Genomic DNA, 17508 nt, shown 5'->3' with positions numbered 1-17508 from the left:
TTGGGAAGAAGCACAGAGACGTGCTTAGGCTCCCGTAGTAACGAGGATTCTGGCTGACGCCGCTGTCCAGTCAGTTTTGCCCTGAGGGTCAGACCCTCGAAGGGGCCCCGGGGCCTCCTGTGGGAGGGGCCCCTACCTGCTGCCCAGGCCCCTCTGTGTCCAGGGCCTCCGCGGCCCAGGCTGAGGTGGGTGTGTCCACTCCTGTCCTGAGGGCTCCCTGCAGGGTGGGTGGGTCTTCCAGGGCCTCAGCGGCCTGACCTGCAGCCCCCGGGCCAGCTGCTTCTCAGAAGTCTTGACCGTCTCTTCTGGATGTGCCTTTGCAGGGTTGTTAACTTCCTGGAGATTTTTACAAAGGTGGTAATCTGATTCTCACCATGGTTTTTGTGTTGAAGTGTCGGTGAGACTGCGGGTGTTGGTGTGAGGACGTTGAGGGCAGCTTCGCCTGGCAGCCCCAGGAGGGTCCCTCCATCCCCCTCAGGAGCATGGGGCGGGTGGGGGTGGGGACGACAGGGCTGGCAGGGTGGGGTGGGGGGGTGTCTGCAGATCCGCTTACCCACCCCCCCCCCTCCCCCCGCCCCCTGGAGCTTCAATTCCCTCAGCTGCAGTTTCCCGCTCTCGTCCCTCTCAGCCTCGCTCCGGGGCTGTTTAGATTCCAGCAGCGACTCTGAGCATCTGGGCGCCTTCTCCCCGAAAGATAGGCTGCCTGCGAGACCCGGGGGCGGGGCAGGCCTGCGTGCTCTCCCGGCCTGCCCTGTTGAGGGGCAGCTGAGAACAGTGTTTTATGGGACGGTATTTCAGAGTGTAAAAGCCGGAGCTCCTCACTAGCAGGGATGGTAAGGGCCTGGGTTACCAGAGGGTGGTCGCAGGCTCCTTTTGAAATAAGTGAGAATGGAAATAGATCTCCCCCGATTTGGGAAGCTAGACCCGTTGTTGTTGGTAAATCCGTGGTGTTTGAGCCTGCACTTCGAGGCCCCTGAGCTCTAGGGTCTGTCCAGGCAGGTTCAGAAGCCTGGAGGCTGGATGAAGCGTCTCTGGGGCCGGTGTGTTGGGCCGGGGAGGTGGTGTAGGGTTTCCTCAAGTGGCTCCATTATTCAGAGACCTTGGGAGACTCGGCTCCAGGCTGCGGTCATGAGGAACCAGCAGTTATGAACCGTCTGTTCAAATCGGAAATCCAGGCGTGTGGTTTGCTGCTAAAAATGACTAATTACAGTAGTAATGATTTTTTATACATATTTTACTGAGGTTATAATTAAAAAGAGCCAAATTATGGCTGTACATCGATACCCTCTGCTTCTCTTTCTTTTGAAAGGATTCCTGGGCCCCGAGTCTCTGTCAGAGGTTGCGTGAGAGGCCCCGGAGTCTGTGTACTCATCTCAGTGCTTTGTCTCTGGTGATCAGTCTGTTACAACGTCCTTAAACGTCCCGGTCCCAGGGTCTGACACCCTGGGTCTAAACCCTGTCCATCTGTTCATTGAACAAATCAGCACCATTTGGCCTGGAAACAGGAGTGGACCACAGAGCGCACTGGGATGGCTCTGACACCCCCATCCTGAAACCCGTGGTTTCCTCTAGTGGAAGATATGATGGATGATCAACGTTATGTGGGGGAGATAAAGTGGGGGAGGGTGACATGCGTGTCGGGCTGGGGGGTTGGGATTGGGATAGGGTGGTTGGGGGAGGCAGTGTTTGAGTAGAAGCAGAAAAAAGGGGCCCCACGTGCGGCTCTTGAGGAAGGAGTGTGGGCAGACGGAAGCCCCATTGGGCGCGTGACCGAGTGTGAGGCCACGGCTGGAGTGGAGAGAGGAGGGCCAGAGGGGCGGGGGCCCTGAGGGCAAGGCCAGGGCGGGCGAGCAGCGGGGTCATCTCAGTGGCCTACGGGGTCGGGGGTCGGGGGCCCATCTCAGTGGCCTGTGGGGTCGGGGTCGGAGGTGGGGGGCCCCACACCCCCAGTCCAGGCCCTCACCATCTCCCTCTTCCCTCCAGAGCACTACGGCTACGCCGCCCCCGGCCTGGGTGCGGGCCTGCCCCTCTCTGCGGCTCACCCCTCGCTGCCCGCTCCATGCCACGACCTGCAGAGCTCGGCCGCGGGCGTCTCCGCCGTGGGCTATGGCGGGGCAGTGGACAGCGGGCCCTCAGGCTACTTCCTGTCATCCGGCGGCATCCGGCCCAACGGGGCACCGGCCCTGGAGAGCCCGCGCATCGAGATCACCTCCTACCTTGGGCTGCACCACAACAGCAGCCAGTTCCTGCATGAGGTGGACGTGGAGGACGTCCTCCCCAAGCGGTCCCCATCCACGGCCACGCTGAACCTGCCCAGCCTGGAGGCCTACCGTGACCCCTCCTGCCTGAGCCCCGCCAGCAGCCTGTCCTCCCGAAGCTGCAACTCTGAGGCCTCGTCCTACGAGTCCAGCTTCTCGTACCCATACGCGTCTCCGCAGACGTCCCCCTGGCAGTCCCCCTGCGTGTCCCCCAAGACCACAGACCCCGAGGAGGGCTTCGCCCGTGGCCTGGGGGCCTGCGGCCTGCTCGGGTCCCCACGGCACTCGCCCTCCACCTCCCCCCGCACCAGCGTCACCGAGGAGAGCTGGCTGGGGGCCCGCACGTCCAGGCCCTCGTCCCCCTGCAACAAGCGCAAGTACGGGCTCAACGGCCGGCAGCTGTCCTGCTCCCCGCACCCCTCGCCCACGCCGTCCCCGCAGGGCTCGCCGCGGGTCAGCGTCACCGACGACACCTGGCTGGGCAACACCACACAGTACACCAGCTCGGCCATCGTGGCCGCCATCAACGCCCTGAGCACCGACAGCAGCCTGGACCTGGGTGACGGCGTCCCGGTCAAGGCCCGCAAGACCACGCTGGACCACTCGCCCGCGGTGGCGCTCAAGGTGGAGCCGGCGGGCGAGGACCTGGGGACCACGCCGCCCACGCCTGACTTCCAGCCCGAGGAGTTCGCGGCCTTCCAGCACATCCGCAAGGGCGCTTTCTGCGACCAGTACCTGTCGGTGCCGCAGCACCCGTACCCGTGGGCCCGGCCGCGGTCCCCCGCGTCCTACACCAGGTGAGCGGCGCGCGGGCGGGGCTGCAGCCTCCCGGCATCCCTCTGCCTTCTCCAGCCTGCGTCTGTGTCCAATCTCCCTTTCTCAGGACCTGGTCACGTTGGCTGAGGGCCAGAGAGCTCATCTTCACGCGTTCTGTCCTTCTTAGACCGGTGCCCAGACGAGGCTGTGTTCTCCAGCGCTGGGGGGGACCTTCGGGCACATTGTCTGCCGTCTTGGGGCTTACTAACACGTGGGCTGGGTTTTTATTTTGCTCCCTGTAAAGCCAGGCGCAGCTCCTGTCTCTGTTTTCGCCTCCCCTGCTCACACCTAATTGCTGTCACTGCACAGTCGGCGCAGATGGGGCCCTGCTCACAATTCCCCGGAGCAGCCCGCGCGCCCGCACCAGCCGTGCCGGCTTGGGAGCGACTCGGTGCCCCTCCCCAGAGACCGCCGCCTGGCAGGAGCCCCAGCTCCTCCGAGCTGCTAGTTGCATCTTGGGCTGTTGATTTTTCTTTTTAACGGTGTTGGGGCTGCTGCTTCTGCTCCATTGGGTCCCCTCACTCAGCCCGGGGCTTTTATTTTTAACTAAACAGCTTTCCCAGCAGGTGGACCACTAATGACCCCTAGCAGAGTGCTTTCTGCCCCGGGACTCTGGTCAGGTGTCGGCCATGCGCACAGGCCCTCCCTGGAGGCCCGTGCTCTGCCAAGGGCTGTGGCTGCCTCCCAGGAAGAGGCTTCTGCCTGTGGATTCAGTGTTCGAGGCTCGTTGCTGCTCCTGTTTGCTTCTGGAGGCAGGACTGCGTGTTGGCCCCGTGGCTTCCAGCTGTCCTGTCCAGACCTTGAGGAGAGTGAATCAGGGTGTTATTTGTTACAGAGCTTTCTGTGTTCTCTTCAGAACCGTCCTTTTTTCTAAACTAAAGATGTAGATAGAGCTGTAAGTGGACAGTTTAGTTCTTGGTGCCAAACCTTTACAGAAGCTTGTGGCAAAAAAGCAATGTGAGTTTCTAAAGCTGAACGCTTCCTTTCCGCCGGCATGGGTAGCGGTCGAGAGCCAGGGGGCAAGGGGGCCGTGACGGGTCTTGACAGGCTTCAGGGTGCATGCACATAGAGTTCAAAAAGCTGGCGTTTCCAAAGTTACTGTCAAAACAGATGTATCCCGGAACGTGGATTTCATTCATGAATGTGAGAGTTTAAAAAAATACATTTGGAGGCATTTTAAAATGTAAGAATTTTTATTCACTCTCTCTTTATAATTATTATAAAAGTTTTATAATTATATAAAGAAAGAATACATCAAAGCACCCTTCTCCAGTTTAGAACGAGGCTTCAGTGAACTCGCATGGTGACGTTGGCTTGAAGGTCCTAAGGGCTTGCAAGGAGACCATGAGCCCGTATCTCCAGGAGCCGCTAGGACCCAGCCCCACTGACGGGGTGGTTTAAACAGCAGACGTTCCTTCCTCACAGTCTGGGGCTTGGAGCCCACGGGTCAGCCGTTTGGCTCCTTCTGCCGTCATTGGATGCGACCGCTTTGGGGGCTCACCCTAACTTGACGGCCCCTGTAAAGACTGAGCCTGCAGGTGCGGGGGTCTGCTGCCGTCCTGGGGTTAGGACTCCACCCTGGAGCCTCTGTGGGGAGCAGCTCAGCCTGTGACCCCAGGTGGACGGGGCGGCTTTCTCGAGCCCCAGTGCTGGGGTGCCCATGGGAACATGCGTGGTTCTGGGGGTTGTCAGTGATGGAAAGCACCAGGGCTGCCCCATTTCTGCTCAGGGGGCTGCTCCGCGGGCTGAGTGCCCCGCTCTATCTCCCGGTCCAGGCCCCCTCGGGTGGGGTCCCCCAGCCTCCTGTGAGCTCACGCCAACAAGCCCCACACTTCCTCCCGGGCTTGAAGTCAGCTTTTCCCACTGTTTTGGTTCCACATCAAAATGTGTTTCCTGGTCCCTGGCAGTGTTTTCCTTGTGATCCTGTCCACGGGTGCCAGGGGCCAGCTGGAGAAGGGAGAGGTCAGGCCGTTGCCCTGGGGGGTGGTGACCACACTTCCTGCCCTTGGACACTGCCGCACGTGCCTGGGGACCGGTGGAGGGAGGGGGCTGGCATCAGGTGTCAGTGGGTCTCAGGCTGCACGGCTGGGCGCCCGGTGCTGACAGGCTCCGAGGTCTGGGATGGGCAGTTTATCAGGACAGATCCATCGCCACCCCCGTGGGAGCAGGCAGCCCTTCTGGGCACATCCACGACTATCCTGCCAGCGAGAGGAACTTTTTAATGAGACGTGTGCGGCGTGGGTCTCTTCCCGAGGAATGTGGAGTCCATGGGATCACCGCTCGCAGCACACGCGGCCCTCTGTTCTGCGTGGAACCTTCCGACAGTCTCACGGGGTCAAAGATGATTCCCAGTTCCTGCCACAGAAGGGGTTGTGTTTGTGGAATCAACAGAGTTGTTGGACAGAAGTTCGTAGCTTTTAAAGAAGAGTTTTGATAGAGCCTCAGAGAACGGTGCTCTGCTCCTGAAGCTTGAGAGACGCAGAGGAGTCACAAGTGACCCATCTGAAGGCTGTCTGTCCAATGGCTTTAGCCAGGCCACGGGGGGGCCTCTCCAGGGAGGACTCCCCGCGCCTGTCCTTGGATGAGAATAAGCAGGTCCTCCCACGGCGCTGACAGCGACGCTGCCCCTGACCGTGGTAGAGAGGGCAGAGATGGCTGTGGATTGACTCCCGCTGGTGGCTTCAAGGGGCTGTCATTGTCCCGGAGATGCTCAAGCGTAAGCCTGTGTCGGTTCAAGAAAATGTACTGGAACTCCTGCCCTGGCAAGGGTGTCGTCCTTACCCAGGGCCTGCATGCGTTCAGGGAGCTTGTTCTTCCTTTGGAATGGGCTTGTGGAGAGGCCTGACTTCTGACGTCTCAGTGCTGTCTCTGTGCCCGGCAGAATCTCTGGATGTGCCTTCAAGGGGCAGGGTTATGTGAGGAAAGGACTGGAAGGAGCTGGTCTGGGAAGGCAGAGTGTTTTGAGACATGCCGTTTCTGACAGCAGCAGCGTTGAATTAAATCACTGCAGACGAAACTTTGCTTTGTGGTCTGAGCATTACTGACTTATTTCTTTGTTAGCCACGTCCTGAGGCTTGGGGCGTCTTAGTTCCCAGACCAGCCCTGCGCCCCTAGCTGTGGAAGTGCGGAGTCATAACCACTGGGCCCAGGAGAGCCCCCACTGTGGGGTCAACTTTCTGAGGGGTGCGGGCATGTGATGACCCCACTGCTTGTTCTGGGTTCAGCGACCCAAGGGGCTGCGCTTCCCAGTCAATGTGTTTCAGACACAGTTTCTTCTAGGTTTTGGGTACAATTGATGACTTTAATGATATGTGTGACCTTCGTGCTGTGCCCAGGTCTTAGCTCCCAGAAGCCTGATGAAGCTTCAATTGATTGACTGCATCTTTAAGTTATATGAATATTTCAGAGTTTACCCTAATTTGGAAAAAGATTAAATAAAACTGTATGCTGGTAACAAATCTGACCACACATCATACCACTGGAATGACTGCCCTGGCCCCAGCCGTCTGCACTCGGGTAGTTTGCATCGGGCCAGCCCACCCGAGGTCTTGGACACATCGCTTCTGGGTTATTTTCCCTTTTCTGACCTGGCCGAGGAGCTCGTCATCTGGAGGTCACAAAAGGAAGCTCAGCAGGGACACCCCTGGTGGTCTTGTGGTTAAGACTTGGCATGTCCACTGCAGGGGCCGCAGGTTCAATTCCTGGTCCAGGAACTAAGATCCCACGTGAGGCAGGGACAAAAAAAAATTTACACCCTTCCAATAAAAGGAAGCCGCTGACAGTAAGCTTTAGAAAGAAACCAGTGAGTGGAGTGGTCTCCGTACGTCCCCCCCAGTGCTTACAGGACCAGGGCCCAGTGCCCGGGCCACTGTTCAGGCCCCACTGGTAACAGGTAGAGCTGGACTCAGGCCATGAGTGGCAGCCCCCTGGCTGGGCCCTGCTCCCAGGAGTCGTGATGCATTTGCCTGCTAGGTGGGGGGCTCTGGCGGTGTCGAGGGCTGGGATCTCTCTACAAAGTCCATGTCCTGCTTGCAGGGTGTTGGTGGCTGCTCGGGGAGGTGGGAGGCCGGCAGACTGAGGCCTCAGGAGCCCAGAGGCTAACTGTGGCCTCAGCTGTGCAAAGGCGTCTGCAGGTGAACTCGGTGTCCAGAGTCGGGCCTGGGCTGTGATTTCTGCAGATCATGCTTGCTCGCTGCAGGAGTAGATAGTCTCAGAGGCCTAGTGCCCAGCTCCCCATGGAGCAGGCTCTCCTGGCTCCTCAGAGTCCACCGTGGACCCTGGACACAGCGGCCTAAGCGCTGACTTCCGGCGGGAAGGCGTAGCCTTGAGGGTTCAGCTGAGATCTGCAGGTTTGCGGCAGAGGCTTCTCTGCACCTTTCGGTCTTTCCTCGAGATGCAGGTGGAGGATGTGGGCCTGACTGCTCTTTTTTTTTTTCAAAGATTTATTTATTTTGTGTTTTGGCCGTGCTGGGCTTTTGTTCCTGTGCGCGGGCTTTCTCTAGTTGCGGCGAGCGGGGTCTCCTGTCTGGTTGGGCTCTCGGGCTTCTTGTACTGGCTTCTCTCGATGCAGAGCAAGGCTCCAGGCGCACAGGCACAGTAGTTGTGGTGCGCGGGCTTAACTGCTCCATGGCACGTGGGATCTTCTTGGACCAGGGATCGAACCTATGTCTCCTGCGTTGCACAGTGGATTCTGTATCACTGGACCACCAGGGAAGCCCCCGATTGCTTTATTGGATGTTATCCTATGAATGTCTGGTATTATTAGCTGTGAAAAGGAGAACGAGGATCTCAAGGACTTCTGCATTCCTGGAGAGGATCAGTTTGAGTCTTTGTGGCTTTATACACTGATTTTCAAGTCGAGCCTTGAGATCCGTGCTGGTTGATTTTGTGGATAATCCAAGTGCTCAAAGAGTTTTGCTTTTGAGACTGGACAGCTCCCAGCCTGTTCTTGCTCTGACCCAGCTGGCCATGGCATGCGTGTGGGGCTGGGCTGCACTCGGGGGTCTCCAGTCTTGAGTTTCCCAAACTGGTAGGAACCTGACCGGGAGGAAGTGTCCAGTGACAGCAAGCACCAGTGACCACAGAGAAAACAGAACTCTTTCTGTCCAGAGGTTTTCCTCTGAAGAGAGTGCGGGGGACTCGGGGCCTCAGGCACCTGCAGTGCACCTGGGTTAGGCAGCCAGGGAGACACGGGGCCCATCCTGCGGAGGGTGAAACTTAGTCACATTTAAGATGAGGCCCTCTGTGGACATTAACGGGCCTTCGCTGACAACTGTTCCTTGGGTTCATAAGCAAAAATGTATGTGTCGTGATGGGGTTTGCTTTTTGAATAGATGCTTCTAAAATAACCTCCTGGAAGCTGGGGCTTCACACCCAGCCTCGAGCTGGTTTTTGGTGAAGAAAGTAACCGCCCAGAGGCTTTGAGTCCAGGTCGGTTAGCGGGCTGAGTGCAGGCACCCCACCCCGCCACAGGCGCACGGAAGCGCTGGTTAGTGCTGCGCCCTGCCCCAGCGCTTGTCACTCCGGCCACGCCGTTTCCATGGCCCATTGAGGTGATCGGCCCTGCTCAGGCTGTGCGGAGGACGAGCAGGTGGCCTCCGCCCGCCAGCACCCCCTAGGGGCTCAACCTCATCTGAGCCCCCCTCCCACGGGCACAGGGACATGTCGGGGACTCTGGGGACCGAGCTGGCACTCAGGAGGGGTCCGGGCCAGTGTGACCTGGGCAGAGCCTCCTGGGGGAGCTTGGGCCTTAGGACAGGTGGCTGGCCGCAGAATCTCAGGGTCAGGGTGCTCTGTGTGTGGCACCCCGAGGACAGGCAGGGGATACGTGGGTCATTGGCCCCCCTGTACGTTACTGCCCAGCTCTGCCCCTCGCCCCCATCCACCCACTGATACCCCAGTAAAAGCACTTCTCCAGCCTCCTCCAGGCCGCCAGCCCCCTCGGCCTGTCCTGTCCCTAAGTCCCCTCAGTGCAGAGGAGGCCGTCCCGACAGTCGGGGGTGACAGCTCACAGTGTCCTGAGACCCAGGTGAGAGCTCCTGTCTGAACGGCCCCTGTTGCATCCCTTCCAGGCCCATCAGAAGAGCCCGGCCAGCTCTAGACTCGGGCCTTCCCGTGGTTGACCCCAAGCGCCTCCCTGAGGGCCCCGAGAACCAGTGAGGGTCACCACGGAGAGATCAGCCTTGCCCAGCAGCCCTCCAGGAAGGTGACCTCTCTGTGGGAGCAGCTTTCTTGCCTGGACTCTGCCGGGGGCGGGGGGTGGGTTGGCCTTCGGCGAGGTGTGTGGTCCCGGCCCGGCCTCGGCCCAGAGCGCTCTGGGAGCCCAAAGACTCTGCTTCATTAAATAGCTGGGAACTGAGCCCATGACCTTTTTTAAAATTAAAGGGAAAAAGTCAAATCAAAGCAAGTAAGTCAAGCAGCCCTTCCCTTGGCTGCGACCCTGGGAAAACGCGTTTCTTTCAAGCTTGGGGTGACGGCCTTCCCCTCTAGGTCTGGTCTCCTTCGGGTAGATTTGAACCCTGCCAAGTTCAGAGTTTGTATCTTCAGCTCTTTTAGAAACAGCTGAGTTCTAAAACCTTTGCAGTTTTCTTCTAAGTGATAGGTCCATTATGGGCTTTAGCTCTCAAAAATTCAACACTGAAAGGACTGTACCCAAATCATCTGCTTGGAATAGCAGCTCCCCCCCACCAACCCCAGGTGTCTACAGGAAGGAGAACTTCACAGCACAGGGCTCCCTGAGGCTCGTCCGTGGCTCCTGGCGTGGGGCACGTGGGCAGCCGTTCAGTGGGAGCTGTTCTCAGTCGTGAGTAGACATGGCCTTTGTGGGAGGAGGTTCGGGGGGCCCAGGCTCAGGTGAAGCTGGACGAGGGAATAGTCACCGAGCTCATGGGGTGAGAGCAGGAAGGTGGAAAGGAGGGTGGCTTGGGGGCTTTACAGCTAACAGTGTTCCCTGTGGCATATTTTTTAATGTCAGTAAACCAAAAGGAACTTGAGTGCCTGCTGGTTCCGGCCTGGAAGATCACCGTGGAAACTCGAGGGTGTGTTTCTTAGATTTGCTCTTTCAGTTTGTGTCACAGAAAAACAACCCTGTGCAGCGTCGGAGACTCGTCACGGTGCCCACACCCACCCCTAACAGACGGAGGAACTCGCAGTCCACCTGCCTGCCCCCACCCACGCCCACCTTGCGTGACCTTTCCAGTGATGTTCAGTGTGCGTCTTCCAGAGACGGGGTCAGGTTTAGACACGAATTGTGGCACCAGTCGACATCACACTAGACACTAATGTGTGGTTTAAATAATCCCTTGGTGTCACCCAGCGAGTGTTCAGACCCCCTGACCTGTGGTTTCCCCGAGGCCGTCGGAGTCCGGCTCCACGCCTCCCGGTCTGCTCAGGTACATGAACCATCGTTTCCCCCGCGCTCAGCTGGAGGGGCTTGGCAGGTCCCAGTCCTGGGCCTGGAGTCCCTCGTTGCCTGTAGGCAGATGCGTGTCAGATGTCAGGGGACACTTGGAAGCCCGGACACTTTGGTGGATGTTACCCCTGGGGGTTCAGGTGTTCATGTGTATGTCACCACCTCTGGGGTGCCCGTTAGTGTTGCAAGAAGATGCTACCTCGATTGCCCTTCCCTATGAGGCTTGGCCCAGATTACAGCCAGCAGGCCCCGTGCAGGGGCCAGACCCCCAGGAGGCATCAGGAGCCCCGAGGGTTCGTGCTCTGTGATGGAGGCTGTGGGTCTGTGCCAGGGACATGACCAGCAAGACCAGCCGGGGTCTCACACTGGGTGTGCACCTCTTCGGTGTCTATAGTGGTGGTGGTTTAGTCACTCAATCTTGTCTGACTCTTGTGACCCCATGGATTGTAGCCCGCCAGGCTCCTCTGCCCATGGAATTCTCCAGGCAAGAATACCGGAGTGGGTTGCCATGCCCTTCTCCAGGGGATCTTCCTGATCCAGGGACGGAGCCCAGGTCTCCTGCATCACAGGTAGATTCTTTACCATCTGAGCCACCTGGGAAGCCCTTTTATATCTGTATAAAAAGGCAAAAACATATAAAAGGGATATATCAACAAAATAAAATAGATGTGATACTCTGGCTTTTTTTAAAGAGGATGAGGTGGTTGGATGGCATCACTGATTCAGTGCACGTGAACTTGGGCAAAATCTGGGAGATGGTGAGGGATAGGGAGGCCTGGCGTGCTGCAGTCCATGGGGTCTCAGAGCCAGACACGACTTGACTACTGAACACAACAGCATCCCTTTTATACGGAAATACTTAGAGACGCGCACCCAATTGTGGAGGCAGTCTGTCTGGTTGATCGTAAGACACACGCGTCTGTGTGTGTGGAGAACGTAAGACAGCTCCTGTTTGCACGGGTCAGCTGGGTCAGCTGGGTGTCAGATGTGAATTTAACCATTTTCTTCGTTGCATCGAGTGTGATCTTTTAAGAAATCAGATCAGGCTGGAGATGAGTTTGATGTCATCCATCATGCTCAGCAGGCAGGGCTGAGGCACAAGAGAACCTCCAGGCGCTCGGGGTCGTGCGGGGGCTCCGCTCCGGGTCGGGGGTACCCGAGGAAGGTGCTTTGGCGCCAGAGCCGCGAGGGGTTAGGATGGCGCAGCAGGCACATCTCAGAATGTTTCTTCCAGGCTGAGGCCTTTTCCCTGAATCAGAGGTACATTTACAGTTTTGTGGAGCTGCCAGATTCATGCTGAAAATTTCCAACCTCAAACAATAATTTTAATTGTCTGTGTGTGACAGTATTTATTTTGTGAGCCATTCTAACTTTAAACTGCATGCAGCCGTGTTGCTGGCTCTGTCAGTGACTCAGGAACAAGTTATTCCCCAAGCCTGTGTTTGGCCGTACTCAAGTGCCGAGCGGCTCTGGGGCCTTGCCCTCTGGATGGTGAGGAGTGGACCTTTCGGTCCTCCTCCACTTCTCTGTCTGTCTCTCAGTCTCTTTCTGTTTTGATTTCCTGGGAGTCAGATGAACCTAACTTCTACCTGTTTTTCATGTTTCTCTTCTGTTCACAGCAAAGGACAGTCTTTTCACCTAGATGGACAGTATGTATAAGGGAACAGATTAGTACACTGCATGTTCTGAATGGAGACATGGTCTCCTCATGTGGGCCTGGTACCACTGCCCCGGGGGACCAGAGGTTCTGTGGTCCGATCTCTCCCTGCTCCTCTCGCAAACCTGCCTGCTGCTCCCTTGGTTCTGCGGGTCTTGGCTGCTGTGGATCATGGACATGGCGAGGTTGCTGCAAACCCATTGCCTTATCAGGCGCCCCCCATTTGTCAGGTGTGCTCACAGCTGGTTTGTGGGCAGAGGAAATGGGAACCAGCCTGCCCACTTCTCAGGTCAGGCTGATAGACCTGTGATTTTTAAAAGATCTACCTTATTGGGGAGGTTAAATAATTTTTAAGCCTTTCATGAAGGAAGGAAAATATTTAGGGTCAAATGTGGAAGAGGTTTGCATTGTGTTCAGGAACCTCGTCGTGAAGAGCTGAGAAGGTCTGGGTGTCCGTCACAATTAGCTGGCCATAGGCTCTGCAGCTTTAACTGCTGCTCATGTGAGGACAGTGACCTCACCGATGGGAGTTTCAGACCCAGCCGGAAGGACACGCCGCCCGTCTGTCTCAGGCCGGGTCCGTGGGCGCGGGGAGCCGTCCATGCCTCTAACGCTCTGTGTGTCCATTTCAGCCCGTCCCTGCCGGCTCTTGACTGGCAGCTGCCGTCACACTCAGGACCCTACGAGCTGAGGATCGAGGTGCAGCCCAAGTCCCACCACCGTGCCCACTACGAGACGGAGGGCAGCCGCGGGGCCGTGAAGGCATCAGCCGGGGGCCACCCCAGCGTGCAGGTACCTCTCCACTCCAACCAGGCCTGGCCCTGCTCAGAGAGGTGCCAGTTCAGCCCAGAGGCCACTCTGTGGCGACAGCCAACAGCTCTTTCTGTGTTCTTAAAAAAATCTTCACCTCTCAGCCAGTTTAGCTGAATATTTTATGCCCAGTTGAGTCCCAGTCTGCTCGGTACAGACAGGCAGATTGAGGGTGCACTGCCTGCAGCCCCTGTATGGCTGTAATGTGGGGAGGAGGCTTCTCTTCAGCGAGCTGCTGCGGGGGCAGGGGGCAGGCGATACCCCGGAGACCGTGGGGTGACCACTGTAGGCCTGGGAGCGTTGGGAGGGCTCCATGGACAGTGGTGTTGGGGTGACCAGCCTGGGCCTGGGGGAGCTAGGAGGACCCCCTGGATGGTGTTGCTGGCAAGTGTTTTTTCACCAAGGAGGGCAAATGGCTCTAGCTTTTGCTTGTGACTCCTGGTGGGAGCTACAGGGACCTGGGCACAGCCAGGCAGCTGCTTTGTCCAGAGGGACGCTGCCCCGTACCCCCGTGGGTCCCTGAGCATGCCTGACTCAGAAAGGACGGGCGACAGAAGCCAAGGAGAGACAGCGTGCCCAAGGAGGTGCTCTGTGGCCAGTGGGCAGCGTGGGCTGGGGCTGCCACCTAGACTAGGCTCTTAACAGACTTGACCCTGGTGCTCTGTCACTTCAAGGTGTTCTGGAGTAGGAAGATCTTAAAGAGAATAAAAATAGCTTTGAAATAAGAGTGCTCCATTTTCCAGGACCTTTCTGTAACAATCTGTAAGAATGAACGTCCGGGGCTGGTCGAGCCGCGGAGAAGCTTCTGCTCAGAATCCCCCTCTGTCTCTCGTCCGGCTGTGTGGCCCTTCGTCCCTGATTCCTGCCACGGGCGCTGCACAGCCAGACCACATGCTGGGCACCTTGCACCCTGCGTGAGGACAGGCGGAGGCCTTCTGCCCTGGGGAGAGTCAGAACCCAATCTGAGGGCCCTCTGCCTGCCCCCAGCCCCGCGGGTACAGAGCCCCTCTGCCCGCCCCCTGCTCAGAACCATCCCCCAGCCCCCAGGCGTCCCTTCCCTGCCCACATTCCCGCCTCCCAGGGCTGCTCCCCAGATGTGGTCACGGTCCCTGTCCCCGAGCAGCCATCAGTAGGGCCTCAGCAGCCATCAGTAGAGGTCACCTTGGGCCACGTTCAGATTCGTCCCAAGCTAGGTCTGTCTGCACGGGTTCCGCTCCGGATTGGAGTTTTCAGAGGCTGATTCTAAAGACTCTGCTTTCCTCTCTGAAGCCTGGGACCCTTGGAGGCAGTGGCTCCCAAAATGTGGTCCCTGACCTGCAGGGTCATCCTCGCCGTGCCCCTTTAAGATGCGTGTTCTCTGGCCTGCCCACCCCACTGGGCTCGGAGCTGGGCCCTGGGTCCGACATTGGGGTGCTGGCTGGGACTCGCCACTTGTCAGCTGGGAATGGAGGAGCAGGCACCTGCCACAGGATGTCAGGGCCAGGGCAGCGTGGTGGAGGAGGCTGGGAGTGGGGTGGGCTCTGGGCACCACTCCCCTGCACACACCTTGGGGGGGCCAGCTTGCTTGGCTACAGGCCAGCATGCTGAGCTGGTGCTCAGGCCTCACCCGCCTTGCCACCGTTCTCCAGCCCCGGAGATAAACCTGAGCTCCCAGGTGGGCTGTCCTTGTGGACGGCAGCATTCAGTCACACGTGTGACACGACCCGCCGGGCCCTGCGCTGTGACCTGTGACAGTCCTACCGGACACACATTTGCCATCTTGTCCCCAAGAGCGGCAGGCCTCAAAGTCCCCCACCCCTGTCTACGCCCCCACTGTGACCCGAGCTCCCAGCCCTGTCATTTAGGGAATGGTGCAGGCCGGAAGGGGAGACAGCAGGCACTCCTTGTTTGTATTCTACTCCATTTAGATAAATGAAAATAAAGCTGGCGAGGGCAGGAGGGTGCAGGGACAAGTGGCCGTCCACCAACGCAGCAATCAGGGCCTGGAGTCTGCGGGATGATGTTGGGGCGATGTTCACAGCCACACACTCGTTGCCAATCAGTACCCACTTGGTTGGTGGCTTGACTTAGAAGCACAGCAGGGGCCCCATCAGTGCCCAGGCCATGGCGTTTCAGGTCCTCCCGGGCGGAGGCAGGTCAGCAGTGCCTGCATTTAGCCCAGTGGCATAAACATAGTGTTTACGGCCCCTCTTGCTTCGGCTTCCACTGGAAGAAAGTGCATCGCTGAATGGAAAAGACGTTACGTTACAGAGGCGAGGAAATAGCTGTTAAGTACAGAGAAATGAAAATAAAGCAACGGAGAAGTAACAGCCGAATGCCCCCTGCCTCATAGGTTCTGTCGGCCAGGGGTGCTGTCCTGTAGGGCAGGGAGCCTCGTGCGGACTGGGTGCTGCTGAGACGCCAGGTGCGCGGCTGTGGCCCTGAGCGAGGGTGTCTGCATCCTCGGTGTGCTTTCCACGGTCCTGGGGATGTGCCCCCCACCCCCGGCCAGGGCCCCAGGCTCCCATCCCCACTGGGCAGGTGTCTGGGGCACAAATGCTATTACCTCTCAGTGTAGAGTAGAGAGAGCTGAGATGTTCTGGAGGAATTCTGTAACTTGAAACAGCGTTTAAAGTATCTTAAGCACGAAAGTGTTAGTCGCTTAGTCATGCCCGACTCTTTGTGACCCTATGGACTGTAGCCCAGCCTCCTCTGTCCATGGGATTCTCCAGGCAAGAGTACTAGAGTGGGCAGCCATTTCCTTCTCCAGGGGATCTTCCCGACCCAGGGATCCAACCCGGGTCTCCTGCATTTAAGGTGGATTCTTTACCATCTGAGCCACCAGGAAAGCCCCACCCGAGCATGAGTACCCCAAAATGACTCAAGTTCAGTGTGGGCGGAATGAGGGTGGCTGGTTCTGGGTGTAAACGGTGAGGCCCCTCCCGCACCGTGCAGCCGAAAGAGAGAGAGAGAGAGAGAGGAAAGCCGGCCCCACAGAAACGTCAGCCTCACCCGGTGTCTCTCCCGCGAGGGCGAGTCCTCTGATCTCGAGGCAAAGAGGAGCTACGTGCAGGGCTGAGGCAGCAGGTAGGAAGAGGGGCTTTTAGGGTTTGTTTTCTTTTTCAGTTAGTGGACCACAAATTGGGTAAAAATAGAATCTGCAGATAATTATAAAACAAATGAAAATAGAAAACTCTCTTCGTTGCTGTGAAAGCCAGGTAACCACAAAGTTTTATTCTGCGCTGAGTTATTTTAGCACATCCTCCAACACAGCGGCTCCTCCCACCAGGGCGTCGCAGCCTCGGCCAGGCCGATCCACACGTCGGGGGGCCAGCCGCTCCCCTGTGCCCTTCTGCGGTCAGCTGGTCAGAGGGAAACCAGGCTTTTTTCCCAGAGCATCCAGGCTGTCAGTCAGACCTGCTGTCACGCGGAGCAGGAAGGAGGCCAGCGCACGTTTGGGCTGGACATGGGCTTTCTTGCCCGCCTAGGACACCTAGCTCATCGGGCCTGAATCTGCGTCCCCGTGCTCGTTGCGAAGTCAGAGGCCATGACCATGTGCAGGACGCAGGCCCCTCTGTGCCCAGATGTGGGGCAAGCTGCCCCCCTCGGCCCCTCCCCTGAATCTAGGAGACACGGTAAAAAACAGAACCTTCTTTCTAGGCAGAATCAGACTATAAGATTAGGAAAGGACTTCATGTTTAGGGGACCTTGCCCCCCATTTTCATTTGGGGACACAGATGCATGTGGGGCTTGGCCAGCGTCGCTCAGAGACTTGGGGGAGTGTTTCAGACCGTCCACCGCCCCGACTCTCCAGAGGCCCCTGCAGCCCTGGTGGGCGTGTCTGGCTGCTCTGGCAGCCCCTTTGGGTGCTGGCTCCTCAGGCAGGACCCCCGGCCACCAGCTGGGAGGCCCCTTTGGGTGCTGGCTCCTCTTCCCCGGGGCCTGGAGCTGGGTGGGCTCCGTCCGGCCTCAGCGAGGCCCACCGGCAGGCTCAGTGTGACGACGCAGCCAGGGCAACAGGGCCCCGGTTCTGGGTGACCTTTGTTGTGATGGAAACAGCGAGGAGGGGGCTGTGGGCTTCCCTGAACTTTACAGTCTTGCCTTTTTTTCTGTCAACAGTTCAGACACACGCACGCACACAGTGCTCCCCACTTCTGGCCTCTCGGCCAACGTCCAGGCCAGGGCGTCCGTCTTGCCTGCCCTCTGCACTGCCTCCCTGACACCCCGACCCAGTCCTGGGAGCAGACGGCCCTGCCGGAAAGGTCCCCAGTTCCAGCTGCCCCATGGGGCTGGGGAGAGACCTGGGGGGTCACCACTGACCTCTGACCCAGGGATCAGAGGAGGACGCTTCGTTTACCCAGTTACCAAAATAGCCCAAGGGATAGCATCTAGCCCCACAGACAGCCAGGCCTCAGTGAATAATTAATAGGTCATGGAAACGTGAGACTCGGTGGGGCCTGTCAATTCCTGAACAGCACTTTAGTTTGTAACTTGTGTCCTTGTCCCTGTGAATGACCCGTGTAGCCCCTGTGTGGCCAGGTGAGCAGACGGGAGGCCCCAGTCCAGACGGCGGGGGC

General features: G+C 58.2%; 1 protein-coding gene across 3 annotated transcripts in view; it reads left to right on the top strand.

Moving 5' to 3' along the window:
* The window catches only part of NFATC1 (nuclear factor of activated T cells 1), an 87132-nt gene that overhangs the window by 11333 nt on the left and 58291 nt on the right, over nucleotides 1–17508 (top strand). For all 3 annotated transcript variants that reach the window (XM_027525794.1, XM_027525796.1, XM_027525795.1), the window contains exons 2-3: nucleotides 1984–3055; nucleotides 12775–12934. In XM_027525794.1, coding sequence (XP_027381595.1) covers nucleotides 1984–3055; nucleotides 12775–12934 — 1232 coding nt within the window. The remainder of the gene's footprint in view (nucleotides 1–1983; nucleotides 3056–12774; nucleotides 12935–17508) is intronic.

Source organism: Bos indicus x Bos taurus, chromosome 24, assembly GCF_003369695.1.
Source record: "Bos indicus x Bos taurus breed Angus x Brahman F1 hybrid chromosome 24, Bos_hybrid_MaternalHap_v2.0, whole genome shotgun sequence".
NCBI classification, from domain to species: Eukaryota; Metazoa; Chordata; class Mammalia; order Artiodactyla; family Bovidae; genus Bos; species Bos indicus x Bos taurus.
The sequence above is the reverse complement of the archived record's forward strand: the minus strand, read 5'-3'. Positions and strand labels throughout refer to the sequence as shown.